This window comes from Chanodichthys erythropterus, chromosome 7, assembly GCF_024489055.1.
Source record: "Chanodichthys erythropterus isolate Z2021 chromosome 7, ASM2448905v1, whole genome shotgun sequence".
NCBI lineage: Eukaryota > Metazoa > Chordata > Actinopteri > Cypriniformes > Xenocyprididae > Chanodichthys > Chanodichthys erythropterus.
The window spans coordinates 38,958,841-38,977,277 of NC_090227.1; the positions used below are offsets into that span (position 1 = coordinate 38,958,841).

An 18,437-nucleotide genomic window follows, 5' to 3' on the forward strand; every position below is an offset into this window, starting at 1 on the left:
AACCCAAACCAGTGGTAGTGTATATTAATGATTATTAAAATACAAAGTCTGAGTACTTTGCATATTTAGGTTTTCTGTACTGCTTTTCTGTAGAGATCTAATGGAACATTAATCCAAATTAAACAAAATCAGCATTATGTAATCAACATTTTAGTGAAATGCAATCATGAAATTGCTCCATCTTCCCACAGTGAGGGCTGTTTAAAGCAGTTCAGTGTTCACAGCTTAAACAAGTGTTTTTATTTATTTATTATAGGGTGATTTTAGTGTAAACAAATACTTTGTTCATCCCCCTTTCAAAGAGATAAGGAAATACTGATAAAATTTCTTATCCGGTGGAGGAATATTTGATCTTTTAATCTGTATAAGTCATTTTGAGGAAACCCACTAGCTAAGAAGGGAGTGAAAATTCTTTTCTCGTTAACCCTTACCGGCTCAGTAATCGGGTTAGTTACCAGATATTGTGTTGTTTCATGTAACAGGAAGCATGATTACTGTAAATCTGTAAAATATCAGATCATTGGCTGTAACTAATGTGAAGGCAAGGGTTGTTATGTGCTTCCACCTTCTGGCTGCGGCTTAGTGGAATAACTTTTATGCTACTGTATACATGTGGCTTATGCACTCTGCAGTGCAACAAAATATTTTTAGAAGAAAAATGGACAGCAAATACAATGTTCTGAAACCTCAACCCAAGATAAGCACAATAAAATGTACAAACATTTTCTTTATTAATACAGAATGCATACAGAAATACAAGAAAAATAGAAAAATACAGGATTTATACAAGTTAATAAAATGCTTTATATTTACACAGATTAAAGGTTTAAAACCGATTAAACCGTCTACCGTTCTTTATCACTTCTCTGAGTCCGTTTCACTGTTACGGCAGTGCCGAAGAGTCTGTCCCAGTGACTAAAGAAAGGTGCAAAGTTGCTGCTGGGTTTCTGGTGATGTATGTCATGGGTCATCGTCCCTCCAAGAAGCCCAAAAGGAACCAGGTGGCTTGGAGAATACGGCAGGTCGTAGCCAATATGGTCTTCCACAGACATCCAAATGCTGAAAACGGAGAGCGTCCATATGGTCAAAGGATGGCACTTGAGCAGGATGGGATTGAGGTTGCTCCAGAAGCCCACCGTCATCAGCTCCACACCGCTCAGGTGCTGGGTGGACCAGGAAAACGGAGAGATGTAATCATGATGGATGGCATGGACCCATCTGTACAGGTGAGGGTTTTTGTGGTGCACCATGTGCCAGAGGAAGTACTGAGCATCGAAGATGAGCAAGACACCCAACACGCCTGAGAACAGCTCCCATACAGTCGGAGCAACTGCAGGGAGTGGGGGAGCGGGCATCACTACTTTGGTGATCAACACAGCCGGAAGAACAAACACCAGATGATTGTACACCGCCTTCCCCAGAGTCCTCAGCATCATGCCCACGGTGGGACGCCGCCCCTTTTGGATCTTGTACTTGAAAAGAGGAGCTTTCTCTCCTAGGACATCCAGGACTGCGAAGGGGACGCTGAAGATGAAGTAGCTGGAGAAGGCGAGCAGCACTGGGAAGAACGGAGACGAGATCTGGCTGTAGTGCTGAAAAAGCAGGTAGTCCCACAGGGGCTGGAGGAGACGGTTTGAAGCTGTGGAAGTTGGGAGCTGAAGAGCGACTTCACTGATGTTCAACATCCTGCTGTTGGATTTAGCAATGGCAAGTGAATGCTGATGGGGAATAACCCAGACCTATTTATACTGCTGAGCCAGACTTAGAACTCCAGTAAATCCATGATAAGGCACTTTCTCTCCATTTCTTTCAGCCAATATACCCCACAACAGAAAGTTTCCAAAACGTGAAACAAGTAAACTGATGTTATGCAGGATTACTTCAATTCTTGGCGCGAAAGAAAAGCTTTCTCAAATACCCCCGTCTCTCCCTCCTCTAAAGTCTGGGTTTTTGAACTGATAATTTCTCTCTATTGTATTGAATCAACAGCTTTGACACAATCAAGTAAATGTAATAATTAAAAAAATTGTGTAACTTTAAATATAATTATTGCTGAAACCTACCAAGGACCTTCTGCTATACAGGACAGATCATTTATTATAGCTTGTCAAATTTGCTCCTGTTTGGGTGTGAGCAAAAACACACCGTTTCTGTGTGTGTCCCTTTAAATGCAAATGAGCTGCTGCTCCCGCCTGCTTTCCAGAAGAGGGTGGAGCTTTAACAGCTCAACAACAACAAAGCTGGAGAATCTCACGCAGCCAAAATGAGGATTGTCAGTAACGGTGTTCAGCCTTTCATTGTTCAAACCGGAGTCGACACTGATGGAGAGACTCAGGAAGAAGTTACAACTTTTAGAATGAAACTGGACATTTCTGAATGGTTAGTGGATAAATTTATGTAGTTGCTGTGGAGTTGATTCAACTCATCCACTAGCATGTGCCGTCATGTTAATCTTTTGTGCAAATCCAGTGTTGAATTGACCCTCGTTTGTGAAGCAGTCCGGCGTAAAATGACGGCATGACAACAACACTCTACTACAACAACTCTTCCTCTTCTCTAAAGCAGCCCAACATGGCCTCACCCCCTTTGTTGCATGTTCTCGGGGGCAGAGTTTATGTAAATATTAGGGTTAGTGATGTCTCCAACCCCGGAAGAAGCTTGTTGTAGTCCTTAAATGTTTTCTGTAAAAGAAAATATTTCCCTTTGCATTGAACTTTGAGCGTCATAACTTTGCAGATGTTGTTTATGCTCAAACAGCAACATTACACACTAACTAAAGTTAAAAAAATGAAATCATAATCAACCTCACATTTAATCATTTTTGTGGACTATATGTAAACATCTGTTTTGTGAAAAAGCTTATTCAGGGCAGTACTAAATAAAAAAACAAAATGCAATTTTTATGATCCCTCTTATATTTTTTTAATTATTAACATTTTGAAGATTCTGCAAGGGGTGTGTAAACTTATTACCACAAATGTATGCAGTGTTGAATTAAATATTTTGTTGATCCCATTCTCAAATAATAACAACAACAATCAAATGTTTGTTTTTTTACATAATTTTATTTCGATTGCAATCAGAGATAATGCAGATAAATATTTTGCATTCCATATTTTGCTTATTCCACTACTACATTTGGGATACAAGTATCCATAATTTGAATTTTAGCGATTGCATAAAAAAAAAAAAAATTATAATAATTGTAACCAACAGTTTTCAAGTCCAAATGACTCTGAGCATTATTTCATATATTCTTAAGCAATCTAAAACCAAAGGTGTGAGTAAATTTATGTATATACATAATATGCATATTTATTTCTACTAAAAGAAAATGGGTATGCTGAATATGTCAAATCTGTCAAATGTATTTTATTAAAAAAAAAAAAAAATACCGCAAGAAAACAATTTTGCAAAATCATCTGAAAAGAAAATCTAAAGATGTCTCATAAATGACTGAATTGGGGACCTGGCCATGAATCATCTGACTGGTTGAAAATAAGATCCTTTATGTATCATTATTCACTTTTTTTCCTTGCCACCGTTTTACGTGTGTTGGTGTATTTGTGCCGATCATTCCTGTATAGAAAAATAAGTGTGCATATGCAGTTCAGAGACAAAAAAAGTTTATGATCAAGTTTGTTTACAACACATGGGTCAGCTACAGTTTACATGTGAATTAAAGGGGTCATATGGTGCTATTTTAAAAGTTCATTGTTTTTTTATAGGGTATAATAGAATAGGTTAACATGCTTTAAAAAAAACAAAAAAAAAAACATTATTTTTCACATACTGTTCATTATTGCAGCTCCTCTATTCCCAGTCTGTCTTATTCCGAAACGCACCGATTTCTACAATGCCCCTCCTTCCAAAAAGCTAAGAGTGCTCTGATTGGCCAGCAGACCTAATACATTGTGATTGGCCAAACACCTCAAGCATGGATTGGAAATGTAACACCCCTTACTTTACTATAATCGTGAGCTTCAGCTTTCAAGGCTTTAAGCATTTGTAAACAGTTAATAATGTCGTCGATTTTACCATATCAGTTCGAGTCGGATTCTGAAAATGCAGATGTTCAAGCCGATTGATCGGAACTAACTCTGCAAGAACGACAGATCATATACAAGCACAAACACATTAATAGACACATTAAAAATCATCATATGACCCCTTTAAAAATAAACCTCTACCATCATGTATCTGTGACAAGAGTGTATGAATGGTATGGATCAAACACTATATTAATCACTGGTGAGTTGCAACATTTGTAACAGTAGGTGGAAGGGAAATATTACACTATGCTATATTTCATTGCTACAGGATTTATATGGTGTAGGGTAATTGGCACACACCTGCTCATTTTAGCCTTGTTTCTACAGCCCTGTCCGCCCTCCCAGTGGCTTGTGAAGGTGGCTCTTGTCATCATGCCTCCGCAACCAACACATGGCTTACCGTTGCTGTATGGCTAGAAGGAGAAAACAAAACAAGAAGTCAAAAATCTTAAGTATATTATACACCAGTGGTTCTCAACTAATGAGTTCAAACCCCCCAAAAAATGGGCCACGGGTCTGTTCTGATTGACAGCAGGGAAAACTAAACTAAATGCACAATGCAATCATTCCTGTATAGAAAAATACGAGAAAAGTGATAGTTATTTTACAGTACTATTTTGTAAATCATTTTGTACTGTTTGTACTTGTTACACCAAAAAATGAAAATTCCGTCATTAATTACTCACCCTTATGTCGTTCCACACCCGTAAGACCTTCGTTCATCTTCTGAACACAAATAAAGATATTTTTGATGAACATCCGAGAGGTATATGGCTCATCCATAGCAATATAATCAATACTTTCAAGGTCCAGAAAGGTACTAAAGACGTCCTTAAAACCGTCGACATGACTACAGTAATTTAACAACATATGAAAAGGACACAGAAGAGAAGATATTGTTGAATAAAGCCATTATTTTTGTATGTTTCATAACATTAAGGTTGAACCACTGTAGTCAAGTTTACCGTTTTAACGACGTCTTTAGTACCTTTCTGGACCTTGAAAGTGTTGATCGTCTATGGGTGATTCATATACCTCTCGGATTTCATCAAAAACGACATGAAGGTGAGTAATTAATGACAGAATTTTCCTTTTTGGGTGAACTAACCCTTTAACAATTTTTAAAAAGGAGAAGAAAACACTTCCCATATATTTAGTTGTTAATGTCAACTGCCATGTGTCTAGTCAAACTCTCCAATATTCTGGTGCAAATTCATTAATTTTTACAGACAGGTTGTCTCATTCTCCAATCTATAAAAAAAGTCAGCATGAAATCATTTACTATGTTAGCACACATTACTAGTCTTGTGGTAAACAAATTTAAATGTGCAAGTTAATCCACAAAAGAAAAAAAAAATGTCTTCGTTATCTTTAATCAAAGATCTGAAAATATACTTCCTTCTCCAACTGTCAGTCTGCTGCGAGCTTTGACAGCCCACTTTTCTATATCCAATCAATTCCCTGCAGGAGAAAACAAGCCACGCCCTTTATTTTTCTCATTCACAATACTAAAGACTGTCGCAATTTCTGGTTCACGTGGATGGAGGACCATAAAAGCGGGTACACGCGTAGTGAGGATAAACAGTTTGTGCCAATCCGTTATTTTTTATTAGTAAATCACTTTCATGAAAACACCTAAATTCAAAACATTTGAAACCAAAATGATTAATTTTCCTATTACTTAAATAATTTAGCATATTATTGATCCTAAGCGGTCCATGGAAATATTAATACATTTCTAAAGACATTTTTTGTTACTTTCGGATGATAAACTTTGTCATCATTTGATGCTCAATGAAAAAATGGGAACTGAAAAAAAAAAAAAAACAGATGAGACTCATTGTTGTCATCAGAACAAATATTGTGTTTTTGTTCGTCTTTTGCAAAATGTGGGTCATACAATTTTAGTTGCACGCACAAAGGCCAAAAGGTTTAAACGGGCAGGAAACCTGCCTAATTTGTCTCTAATTTTTATGTAATATTTAGGTTAAGGGGGATTGAGGTGAAAATAATCCTCATCCTGTCGGCCTGACAAGAGTTTCTGCCGCTGACCTGCTCTTTGGCACAATATCCGCAGATCATTCTGTTGGCCAGCTCCATCAGATGGTCCTGATCTTCATCATGGCATACGTCACATGGGTACGCCCGACCGCAGCATGGAAATCTGGCAGGAGAGACCATTAATGCAAGACGGCTGCCCTAAATATGAGCCAAGGGCATTTTGTAGGTCAAACAAGAGGACTTGGTGGTACACGATGTTTTCTGCTACAAAATAAACCTCTTACAGACCCAGACGCTGTTCCCGACAGTTACCTGAGCCACCGGTGACTTTGTCTGAAATGCCTGCAGACACCTTTATCAGGTAGGGGTTTCCCTTGCTGAACTGCAGGGTCTCTGTAACGTCGAGCATATTTAGGAGCTCCACCTGTAAATTCAGTAAATAATAATAATTTGTAATATTTATATGCTGCTTTACACTCAATGCTATTTACAAAGGGAGTCTGGAATCTCTTCACAGGGCACCAGACCTCACACCAATTAACCAATGATTTCAGAAACACCTTAGGACTTTTACAGTGCAGTGTGTGTGTCTATATGGGGTAACAGAACCCACACACATAATTCCAGCAACAACCCAACCAGGGGGGCTCCCATCCTTGCTAAGCTTCAGTGGAAAACCAGGTGCAGGCGGTAAATAATCCCTTGCAGTGAGACTAACCCTTGACACAGAATGTCAACGCACAAGAAACAAGACCTCTACAGAATCAGTGAGGGTATAAGACAAGGTTCAGACCTGTTTGATTTCTGGTCTGTGGCTGAATGAACTGAAATTGTGTCGCTTCCACAAAAATTCTGAGTTTGGTATGACAATGTTGGCAGTTTTGTTCCCAGTTTTGCCCATAGGTCAGATTCTAGAAAAAAGAAAAAAGTTTGTTGTTTGAGAACTTAAAATATAGTATATAATTAAATACAATATACTATTTTAATATATTATAAAAAGCTGAATGGACTACTTGCACAGCTACTTCCGCGTTCTACTTATTACGGCTCGAGCGTTTCCGGTCAGCGTTCGGCGCACTTATATACAGAGAGCTTCTTGTGAAAACGCAGATTATTACTACATTTTAGGGCTGCGAAATGTTTTTTAAACAATTAATCATATTCTCTGCATTAACATTAATTATCTTCAACCTGCTGAAATGTTTATTAATATATTTCCCTTCCAAATGCGCATTCTGAATAATAAATAAATATATTTCCCCACTAACCTTCCGCCGTCAAGTGCTCGTCTTCTCATTAGCAGTGTTTTTCTCTTAGTCATCATATTTCATACCTGTTAAATTTACATTTAAATGAATTTGACTGATAAACACACCTAAGGAAGTGCATTGTTTTACTATGGTAAGTGTAGTAACGATGGGTGAAAACGCATTATCACGATGGCAAGTTAAAACTGCTCTTTTATTCCAGTGTTTGAAATAGTTGAATGAATGTGATAACTGCTTTAACGGTGTTATTAATTAATCTTAAAGAATAACGCAATGACAGCGCAACTACCTTGACTATTAGGATTTTTGGCATAAATGTGTGAATTACATAAATAGTTGTCAGAAAAAATGGCACAGAATAGAGACTAAAATATTATGTTCATTCTGATCTTATTTATCACGTTTCACACTGCAGCGTCGCAATCACTATTAGAGCGCTGACACCCTGTGGTGAAAGAATCACAGCTTATGTTGGATTAAAACTTAAAGTTCTCTTGAGTTTGGAAAGGTCTGTACACGGTAATCATCAGAATCTCTTCTCTTGTCTCTGAATATGTCTGGAATTTAAAATCATCCCGAGGACACTCATTTTAAGAGGGGTTAAGTTATCTATGTGATAACGGCGCATTGAAAATATATATAACCGGAAACAACTGAGCCGTAATATTACAAACCGGATGTGCGTCACGAGGCTCAGTGCAAGTAGTCCATTACTCCAGTCCTCAGTGTCATGATCCTTCAGAAATCTAATATGCTGATTTGATTTCAGCAACACTTTAGTTTAGGGTCCAATTCTCATTATTAACTAGTTGCATATTAGCATGCATATTACTCTGATACTGGCTGTTTATTAGTATTTATAAATCACATATTAATGCCTTATTCTGCATGACCTTATTCTACATCTGTTAATCCTACCCAATACTGAAACTTAACAAATACCTAACTAACTATTAATAAGCAGTAATTAGGAGTTTATTGAGACAAAAATCTTAGTTAACAGTTAATAGTGAGAATTGGACCCTAATCAAAAGTGACCAACATTTCTTATTAATATTATTATTATGTGCTGATAACTATATTATTGTGAAAAACCATGACACATTTTTTTCAGGATTCTTTGATCAATAGAACATTAAAAAGAATTCATTTGAAATAGAAATCTATTGTAACATTGTAAATGTCTTTACTGTCGCTTTTGATCAGGTTAATGTTTTCTTGCTGAATTATTTTTTTTAAATATTTTTAAAAACACTTTAATGTTTATTTAAAAAATCTTACTGCCATCAAACTTATATATCAGATTATATATATATCTCATGTGAATGCAATTGTTATGTCCAGTGAATCTTTGCAGACCTGAAATGTGTCCTCTTTGTTGCAGTTAAGGCAACCAACACTGAACTCCGAGTCCTGCAGTACCAGGTCTACAGGCACAGCTGAGCTTATGTCCAGATAGCCCAAAACATCACTGTAGTGGTGAATCATACTAGGTCTGAAGGCCGCCCTGATATCTGCTCCACAATTCTCACACATAGCAGAATAGGGTAGACGCCCGCTCAGGGTCAGGTCAGAGTCCTCTTTACACCTACAAAAAGGGGAACATGGATACACTTTTGCCTAAGGGCAGTTTGTGATCGATCATTTAAAAAAAAAAAACAAGAGGCCATGTTTGCACCTGGTATTGACATCAGACCTAGGAGATCCAATCATAAATGGACAATATAGGTATATTTCTAAACATTTACTAAACGTTTTGCGATCCAATCTTTGAAATGACACTTTGGGGGAGTTTGAAATTCATGTGATCACATCTTCTTGATGCGTCACTCACAAAAGCGAAGAACCGCCTTCTCACCTAGCACACAATCATTCCTTCACAAAGTGTTTTAAACTTGGTATACACAGTTTTAAAGAGAAACAATTTATTTGTTGACTTTAAGACTTTATTTTGATATTTTTCCATATGTTATATATATATATATATATAAAAATATGTAACATAATTTTTGTTAGTCCCGGACTAAAATGCAGGTTTGAGCTGTTTTAACTGAAAGTAACTTGTACTGAGATCTTAAAATATGTCAATACCATTGTTTTGTCTCAAGATGTACACCAGTCATTTTTTTCTAAGGCATGTTTATAAAAGCTAAAATGTCCTAATTGAACTAAGGCCTAATCCTGGTTTAATCTAAGCCCTGTCTGTGAAACTGAGACAATATATAATAAAACATTTAAAAAAATATATCTGCAAGCAGCAATTAACGGGGCCAAGCACAAAAAAGGCATAATGAGTTATGCAAGTATGGCTTGCAGACCAACTGCAACGCATATTTAAAAACTTTTTTTAGATTATTTTAGTCAAAATGGCTGAAGTAGAATCACTAGTAATATGATTTAATTGCTTATCCCTTTTGACCAACAGGTGGTGCAAAGTCTCAGAGTCAGCTTGGCATCCTGTCATTCATTTTGCTGATGTGTTTTTTGAGAACAGTTGGGTCAACCCAAAAGCTTTTAATAACTTTTTGCTGGCATGATCTGAAGATGATCTGAGCCGATTTTGGTGAAAATCGGACAAACAGTCCAGGAGGAGCTTGAAAAAGTATTTTTTCAAAGAAATGACAGAAAACAATTTAGATCAATTATGGCGTAACAGGTATCGTTGTTCTCAGTATGATTTAAGGAATCTATCAAGACAAGTTTTATAAAAATAAACGAAATTATTAGCATTTTTTAAAATTTCGTTATAAATACTGTTGCGAAACTTTTTGAGTATATTTAGGGAATGGTGCCAATGGCACAACACTGAGTTTCGTAACGTTACGCTTTGTTCGTAAAAATACAGCATTTTATGACAAAATTCAAAATGGCTTACCAATTTAAATTAGCAGAAATTCAGACAGAAAATAGCCCTTAATTACAGTTCAAACGTTATTAGCATAAACATGAGGGAAAGTTCGGACAGTTGATGGCGCTAAAGAGAATGAGTTAGAGACAGTGTATGTATGTAGTCAAACAATCAGATAACTGTCCCTGAATGAAACAAAAACAGGCTTTAAAAACCTGTTGTAAACAACCATCTGTCTTCACCACTTGTGATAGAATCATTGAAGAAAGATGTAAATACCAGGTATAAAAATGCCAGATTTCTGATCTCCGATTACCATCTGAAAACTCAAATGAAATAGAGCATTGAAATTCACCTGTTGCACCTCAGGGACACTGAGATCTGTCTGGCCGCCACAGTAGCTGTTTGTTCTCCCAGTTTCAGACCCAGCAGTTTCATTTCAGTACCTCGTCGTCGCTCTCTTGTTTTTATGTTCTCCACCTGGTGGCCGCCTTCCTCCCCATCAATAGCGAGAGCAGTTTCATCCTGATCCTCCTCCTCCTCCTCCTCCTCTACTTTAGCTTCATCATGCACTTTCTCCTCCACCTCCTCCTCCTCCTCTTCCCCTGAAGCCACTGTGAGTGACACTATACGCTCAGGAGTGTCTGATTTCTTGGATTTGCTCTTAAAAACTGTGACCTTGAGTTGTTCATAGGGAACAAACTGTATTCCAGCCCTCTCAAGGTCAACGTCTTTTTTCAACTGAGAAGAGATATTTGAAAGTGATTAATACTAGATCTAGGTTCACCCGAGTCTGTTCACTGACCGTTTGATGCATCACTGGAAGACACTTTCCAGCTGGAATCTGATTGGCTGTTTTAGAGTCTCACCTGTCTGGCTCCATCAGTGAAGAGTTTCTCCATACTACGGTCCAGCCAGCGCAAGTACGGCCTGAAGAGCAGCTCAACTCTACCCATCAGCTGATTAGTGGCATGTTTAGCCCTCAGCCATTCCTCTGAGGCCTTCTGCACATGTCTGCATTCACACAGCATAAAATAAATACGGTTATCGATATCATTTGCATGCACAGTGTGTGCAATATAAACAGTTCTTCTCACCTCCCCATAAGTGATGGTAAATCCTGGTCCTCAGGGATATCCACAGTGAAAACCTATGATACATTAGCTTTCATTAGCAAAAACAGACATTTTAACATCAAATTTGAAACATTTCAAAGATGCACACCTCTTGAGGATAACTCTCGGGAAAGCTGACCATGATGTCCACTTCGTTAAGGTCAAATGGCTGCAAAACAGAGAAAATACTGATGACTATAAAACTACTGTAGAACTTGTCAAATCTAACTTTTATCTACTCAAAAGTAAATAACAGGCATAATCAGTGTGATACCATAACTTTGTTCAGCATGCCAGCTATAAGATTTTGCAAGAATGAGATAAAATCATACAAACATACATAATATAAATATACAATACAATATCATTCAAAAGTTTGGGGTCAGCAAGATTTTTCTTTTGAAAATAATAATAATGTTGATGTATTAAATTGAGCAAAAGTGACAGTAAAAAAAAAGTACAATGATATAAACATTTCTATTTCAAATAAATGCTGATCATTTTAACTTTATTTATCAAAGAATCCTAAACAAATCAGCATATTAGAATGATTTCTGAATGATCATGTGACACTGAAGACTGGAATAATGATCCTGAAATACAGCTTTGATCACAGGAATAAATTACATTTTAAATCATATTAATATAGAAAACCATTTCTGATACTGTGGGAAAAAAAGGTGATGCTGCACTGTGTACTATGAGAAAATTAAAGTGTTTTTTTTTTTACCTTGGATGCATGTGAACCTATTTTAAGAGAACTTCATAACAAAATTAGGAAGTTTAAAGGGTTAGTTCACACAAAAATGAAAATTACCCCATGATTTACTCAACTTCAAGCCATCCTAGGTGTAAATGACGAATACAATCGGTGTTATATTAAATAATGTCCTTGCTCTTCCAAGATTTATAATGGCAGTAAATAGAGGATGAGAAGTTATCCACAAGGTTCCAGGGGGTTAAAGTCGGCATGAAATCAAAATTGACAATTCTTATTTTTTTATGGAGTATTGTAGTATTTATTATCAATAATTTATCAAATATTTATTTTTAAATTCATGTGCCCTCATAATCTTTAATCAAAATCATTACCCTCCCATCCCCCTTCAAAACGACTCATCGTCTCTTCCTGTCACATGCTATGGCGCGAGGGTGGAGCTATCTGGAATTGCAGTGACGTATGGGGTAAATGCTGTGCTTCACTTTATAGAGATTAATGCTTTAACCACCGCTGATGCCAGGTGTACAGTAAACAACGGCAACGGACACACACCATCAGTCAGTCTCTCTCGCTGTTTAGTGCCGTTAACCATCCTCGTCATCCTCAATACAGCTCTTACAGTAACATGAGTGCTCGGAGTGAGTAATTCATATCTGCGTCCATTTTGTTAGCAACGCCCAACTTCCAATCAATTCCCGAAGGACGAAGTCCCGCCCTCTCATTTCAGATGCCGTTTCACTTGGATAGACGTCACAGTACAGAAGAAAAGACAATCGCAACTTCCGTTTCATGCCGACTTTAAAGGTGCTCTAAGTGATCCTGGGTGGAGTAACTTCCTGTTGACGTTCGAAGTGTTGTTAAACAAAACAGAGGCTAGCTAGACCCTCCCTCCCCCTCCTCCTCCCCTTCCCCTCCGTACTTCCTTAAACAGTCATGAACGCGCATTTAAAATGTAAATAGCTTGCGTATTGACGCTGCTTGTCGGTTATTGGCTGGAGAATGTTTATTATGTTTAGTGGTCCAGGATGCACCAGTTTGTTTTTATTGCCATTTTCGGAGCTTGTGGCGACTACAGAGACTGCTTTTTTTATATAGTGTGTTCAGGGGACAGGCAGCTAGTGGATAGTGAGGAGATGTTTGCTGTATGTGACAAAAAATGTTTTGGCCTAAAAACACGTCACATCACTTAGAGCACCTTTAATAAAGGCCTTCTGAAGCGAAGTGATGCGTTTGTGTAAGAAAAATATTCATATTTAAAACTTTAAAAACTAAAATAACTAGTATCCATACGCATCAATTTACGGCGAAAGAGTGAACTCTGACCCAACGCATGAAGTTTTGTGCAGATGAGAAAGTAAAACAAAACACCAGTCACGAATTAGAAGTCTAAAATGAGAATTCTTAAAGAGAAATGTCGAATGTGATTTCGACTTAAGAGAAGAGAAGCTTGAGTTTGTTGCACACTACTCCTACTCTTACATGGAGTTAGGGGTTACTATTTTGCCGGAAGACAGTTATTTAAGTTTTTAAAGTTTTGAATATAGATATTTTTCTTACACAAACACATCACTTCACTTCAGAAGGCCTTTAATAACCCCCTGGAGCTGTGTGGATAGCTTTTATGATGGATGGATGCACTTTTTTGGCTTCAAAATCATTCACTGCCATTATAAATCTTGGAAGAGCCAGGACATTGTTTAATATAACTCAGATTGTATTTGTCTGAAAGAAGATAGTCATACACATCTAGGATGGCTTGAGGGTGAGTAAATTCATTTTTGGGTGAAATATCCCTTTAATTATAGGGGCACTTTAATCCACTTTATGTTCTATACAATAAGTGCTCACCCAGTCAGGGTCCGTGGCTTGAACCGTGACTCTGTAGTAGGTCAGCTGTCCATCTTCTCTCTCCTGCACGATGAGATTGTCTTTCGGAAATCTCTTGATCAGCTGAGCGATCTCAGTGGCTCTCAGCTCCTTGCAGACCTCTTCAGTGAGATCAGCCAGTTTGACCTGCTCATGACTTTTAGCTGGTCGTGCGGCTGGAGCGGAAGGCCTGAAGCTGCTCCTCTCTCTCGGGCCGTGAGACTGGTCCTCCACGGGCGGAAACTGCTGTGGATGCAAGAAGCGACACCGGTCCTCCATTGCACAAAACCCAGACAGAAAGTAGCGACAGGGACGCCTGGCTCTCTCCTGCTTCATGGGAGCAGTTCTGCGGTTGGAGGGAGGCGGATGCTTCTCTGTACCAGATTGGCCGTTTTCACTCGACTGCTGCTGTGGGTCTGATGCTTGACCATCCACGCTTCCTTCTTTCTCCTTGTGAGCTGTACTATTCTCTCCTTCTTTCATTGGACCTTCAGCTCTCTGATGAAGAAAGCGGCACCTTTTCCCGTAATAGCATCGCCTGCCCTGAGAGTAAAAGCGGCACAGTTGCTGCACCTGAGCGGCCTTCTGTGAGGTGTCCTTACTGCTAATGTCATTATCATGGCTTGAGCTGTCCGTTTCAGTTTCAGCCGACACAGGATGAGGGGTTGGTTCATCCTCAGGTCCCAATGACTGAAACATATATAAAATAACATTAAAACATCTTTTATATGACAATGAGATCACTGAACTGCAAATGAAATGAAATTTTGATATGTGATGCAGCATTTTTTTCAATTAAATTTGTTGTGATCCTTATTGTGAATAAACTTTGATCTTAAAACCATTTTTAAAACCAATTATTCGCCTGATGTTCTGGTCAAATAGAGTTCAGCCAAAAAATGTCAATTAGAGTAAACAGAAAGATAACTATTTGCAATCATTCAACAACACTACTGTACTTAATTGCGTAACATTTGTTAATCAGCAGGGCAAAACGGAAAAGCTCTAATGAGGGGTTCAAAATGTACACTATACCTAACAGTAATGAATAGAACCATAAGAGGCACTGTAATAATCTGCTGAAAATAGCTGCTTAAAACCTTTCCCTGTTAACATGCATTAAACCTACCTAAGGCATTTACATAATATTTGATAGTGAACACTGAACTCACTCAAAAGCAGGCTCTACTAGTGACTAGATTCAGATTCATTTCAGCAAAATGGCTCTTTTGAACAGTTCATTCAGTGAACTGCTTATACTGAATCAGTAGTTCTTTTAAATCGCTCTAGAGGAGGGGTTCTCAACCCTGACCCTCAAGGTCCACTTTCCTGCAGAGTTTGCTGCAGTCTATAACTTTCTAGTAACCCTGAAGACCTTGATAAGCTTGTAAAAGTGTGTTTGATTATGGCTGGAGCTCAGTTCTGCAGGAAAGCGGATATCGAGAGCTAGAGTTGAGAACTCCTGGGGTCACATTTACTGTTGTTTAGCGAATTTTGACAGGTGAAATCTAGTCATCCGCAATCGGTGACCAGTTGCATAAACTGCTTAGACTAGAGTCAGCTAATTTTTTCTTCAAGACAGGTACTAACTTTGTGAAGTCAGTTACATAAAAAGGTAGATCGGTCTAATTTGAATCAGAAAAGGAAGATTGATTAGCCCTAACTAACTGCTATTTGGTCAAACTAGATCTTAAGTCTTAACATAGAGGCTGTTTTTATGCAACCGAAAGTTTTGCATGAAGTGAAAAATGTCCCTAAGCAGATTTTGCTCATGTTGGTCATGTGAATTCACCACAACGACTAAGAGAAAACTGCTTGGTTTGAAAGTGTCCTCTGTGGGAGTGGTGATTCATGCATTGCTACACTACTGACAACTTTATCAGACTTTTTTATATCCATATAAGTGACCGCACTTTTACCATTGTTCTGCAAATTCTCACAGAGGCGAAATCTAGTAATTTCAATAGGAATCCATGCTATCTGGAATTACATGTGAGGGCGAAAGCTTCAGGTGGTCATGCGAACTTGCAGTGTTGATCAACAGAAAGTGGTTTGCTTTGAAAGTGACTTTAGTTGACAAAAACCATCCATTTTTTCCTGGCACAACGGCAATGCTAATGTGACTGCACATTAACACATTCTAATGAATGCATGTGCATTAGTTATTATGGGCACTTTCGTAACACTGCTTCATGAAACTTCAAAACATTTACGAATCTTTTATTTCGATCAGTGGTTCAGAGCTTAATTTAATGAATAAGTTAATTAAATAAATGATACTTAAGCATCTATATTACAAAAAGAAGATTATTTAATTGCTTATAATTGGCCAAGCCCTGCCTATAATAACACCCAAAACAAGAATTTTACAAAACCTTCATATTTAATCCTATATATGCTATACTGTATCATATTTAATATGTGATTTACAAAGGCCTCTAAATTATTTAGTAAGAAAAAAATGTCTTTTAGTATAATTCATGGTGCACATGTCTTTTTGCTACAAAATCTTTAATTATTTTTTAGAAGTAAATGTAAGAATAACTTTCATATTGTTAGTAATATTTCCATATGACCATTTACTGGACAGAAGCAATTTAGGTTTACTATACATAAATCATGTTTAAATGTGAGTATCAAATCAGGCCTTTGAGGAGTGTTTCTTTGTATATCTCTGAATCATAATTGAATTGCATTATATGTATTTGACCCCCACAATTACACTACAGAGCTTTGATCATAAAACTAAGCATTTAAATATCATCTTACTAAGAAAAATTATTAGGAGATATAGAGTGACAACTGACATTTATATGCATTTTATGCAAGTAGTCTGCAATACTGTAATAACTGATTTACATTACAAGCTATAAGAATTTCATCTTACTTTTTGGCCATACATAAGTAAGCACCAAATTGCACATTTTGGGGCCTCTGAATAACTCTCAGCGTTTGTTTACTCCTCTAGTAAGAGCTCCATATTATCATATATCATACTGTATGGGCCTGATGATTCAAATATGATATGAAAACATATAACACACGCAAACCTTTTAAGATTTCTTGAAAAATATATATATTTTGTCAACAGGTTCAATAAGCTGTTCCATTTAAATCCATGTACAGGGTTAATGGTACTCTGTAGTTAACATTTAATAGATGTAAACATTCGCTATCGAATTGTAAAAGGTGTAGTGACATGTTAAGGCTGAGTTTTCGTTGAATTCACACCGTTTTGACCAGCAAGTGCCGCAAGAGGTAGTGTTTCGAGCCGAGTCTTCGAAACACTGAATCGTTTAGCGAATCAACTGGTTCATTTCATTCGAATTTCGAAAAGCTTAATTTCTCCCATCACTAATGTTCATGTTAATACTCATTAACACTTATACTAGCTGTGTTAATTGTGTTTTATTATTAAAACTATGATATTCAAATTGAACCCATTCATCTGATTCTTCGAAACGATTCAATGTACGATTCATTTACTGAGGAATCGAACACCGCTATCACGCACTTTGGGATCAGGAAGTGCTGCTAAACTTCAAGTTTGACTGTTTAAAATACCATTTAGTTTTTGATTACTCGTGTTGGGGTTAATGTGATGTTAATGTCCTGAATTATAGCACTGATCACAATTTCTGGTGTATATATTTGCGGTGGATGTCACCTAACAGATTTGTCACTAACCTGCTCCACACCCGCACTTTCTGACTCCATTTAATCGGATAAGCACCTTGTAGTCAATGTAAACTGTCCAATACTTCAGTACTTATTGCTGTCGCTCTGTGTCGTTTACGTTAGCGCGAACACACGAGTTTCTAGGATTAAGAAGCATATGTTTGATGGAAAAAATCTAACAAAACGTCGTCTTCCTCCAGGGGTCGCTTTACTGGCTCAAAAAGTCTAACCGTCCGTTGATCCGCGTTCAAATCTCAATACCTTTTTTCCATTACTGGAGATATTTTCACACTGAAACCCCTAATCGTTTGAATCTGTTAATTGGTATCTGAAATAATACCAATGATAAAATTAAAATCTCCTCCAGCAATGATATATAATAAAGCGTTAGGGTGTAATCAGGAGCAACTGTGATTCGTCCGAACTAACCAGCGCGGAGGAAAGTAACACGTACCACGTGATCCCGTCATCAATTTACTTCAGCACCGCTCTGGAAAAGCAGCGTCTCTTTTTCGGGCTATGTGGCTGGTCCTCTGGATGTCAAAAGCGGTCCTACATTACAATAAAACGAGGCAGGAATAGCGACAGAGACGCCTAGCTCTCTCTTGCTTTCCAGGAGCAGTTTTGTGGATGAATGGGGGCGGATGCTCCTCTGTACCAGACTGGCTTCTGTCTCTCGACTGCTGATGTGTGGGTCTGAAGCGTGACCATCCACATTTCTTTTATTTTTCTTTGTGAACTGTACAATTCTCTGTTTTTCGGCGCGCCTGCAGCTCTCTCTTTCATGAAGAAAGCGGCTTTTATTCCTTTTTAAAGCATCATCGCCTGCCCTGGCAAATTTGCTGCAACTTACCGACATCATAATTAAATAATTTACTTCGGAATAAT

The 18,437-nt window shown here is 37.7% G+C and overlaps 2 protein-coding genes across 3 annotated transcripts; both read right to left on the bottom strand.

Annotated features, from left to right (window-relative positions):
* Window positions 1–845: 845 nt before the first annotated feature.
* On the bottom strand, window positions 846–1,685 carry ch25hl1.1 (cholesterol 25-hydroxylase like 1, tandem duplicate 1). Its single transcript, XM_067389375.1, has one exon. The coding sequence runs from the start codon at window positions 1,683–1,685 to the stop codon at window positions 846–848; it is 840 nt and encodes a 279-aa protein (XP_067245476.1).
* Window positions 1,686–3,054: 1,369 nt separating this feature from the next.
* On the bottom strand, window positions 3,055–17,727 carry si:dkey-24l11.2 (uncharacterized protein LOC100034462 homolog). Of its 2 annotated transcripts, XR_010895527.1 has the most exons (14): window positions 17,559–17,727; window positions 13,854–14,561; window positions 11,394–11,453; window positions 11,267–11,319; window positions 11,039–11,183; window positions 10,525–10,910; window positions 8,681–8,909; window positions 6,847–6,964; window positions 6,366–6,477; window positions 6,105–6,216; window positions 5,018–5,513; window positions 4,739–4,778; window positions 4,353–4,465; window positions 3,554–3,579 (listed from the first exon to the last, which is right to left on the bottom strand). XR_010895527.1 is itself a non-coding variant. In XM_067390503.1 (12 exons), the coding sequence occupies exons 1-12, from the start codon at window positions 17,586–17,588 to the stop codon at window positions 3,519–3,521; spliced, it is 2,127 nt and encodes a 708-aa protein (XP_067246604.1). In that variant the 5' UTR covers window positions 17,589–17,725; the 3' UTR covers window positions 3,055–3,518. The 2 variants fall into 2 exon arrangements, 1 of the variants encoding a protein (XP_067246604.1); XM_067390503.1 differs by lacking the exons at window positions 4,739–4,778; window positions 5,018–5,513 and having other exon boundaries at window positions 3,055–3,579; window positions 17,559–17,725.
* Window positions 17,728–18,437: the final 710 nt, after the last annotated feature.

Coding starts and splice junctions, on each gene's coding strand:
- si:dkey-24l11.2 (XM_067390503.1), bottom strand. CDS start 17,588: ATGGAGTCAGAAAGTGCGGGTGTGGAGCAG. Junction 8,910..10,524: donor GTGTCCCTGAGGTGCAACAG/GTGAATTTCAAT, acceptor CCCTTTTTGTAG/GTGTAAAGAGGACTCTGACC. Junction 6,217..6,365: donor CAAAGTCACCGGTGGCTCAG/GTAACTGTCGGG, acceptor CTCTCCTGCCAG/ATTTCCATGCTGCGGTCGGG.
- ch25hl1.1 (XM_067389375.1), bottom strand. CDS start 1,685: ATGTTGAACATCAGTGAAGTCGCTCTTCAGCTCCCAACTTCCACAGCT.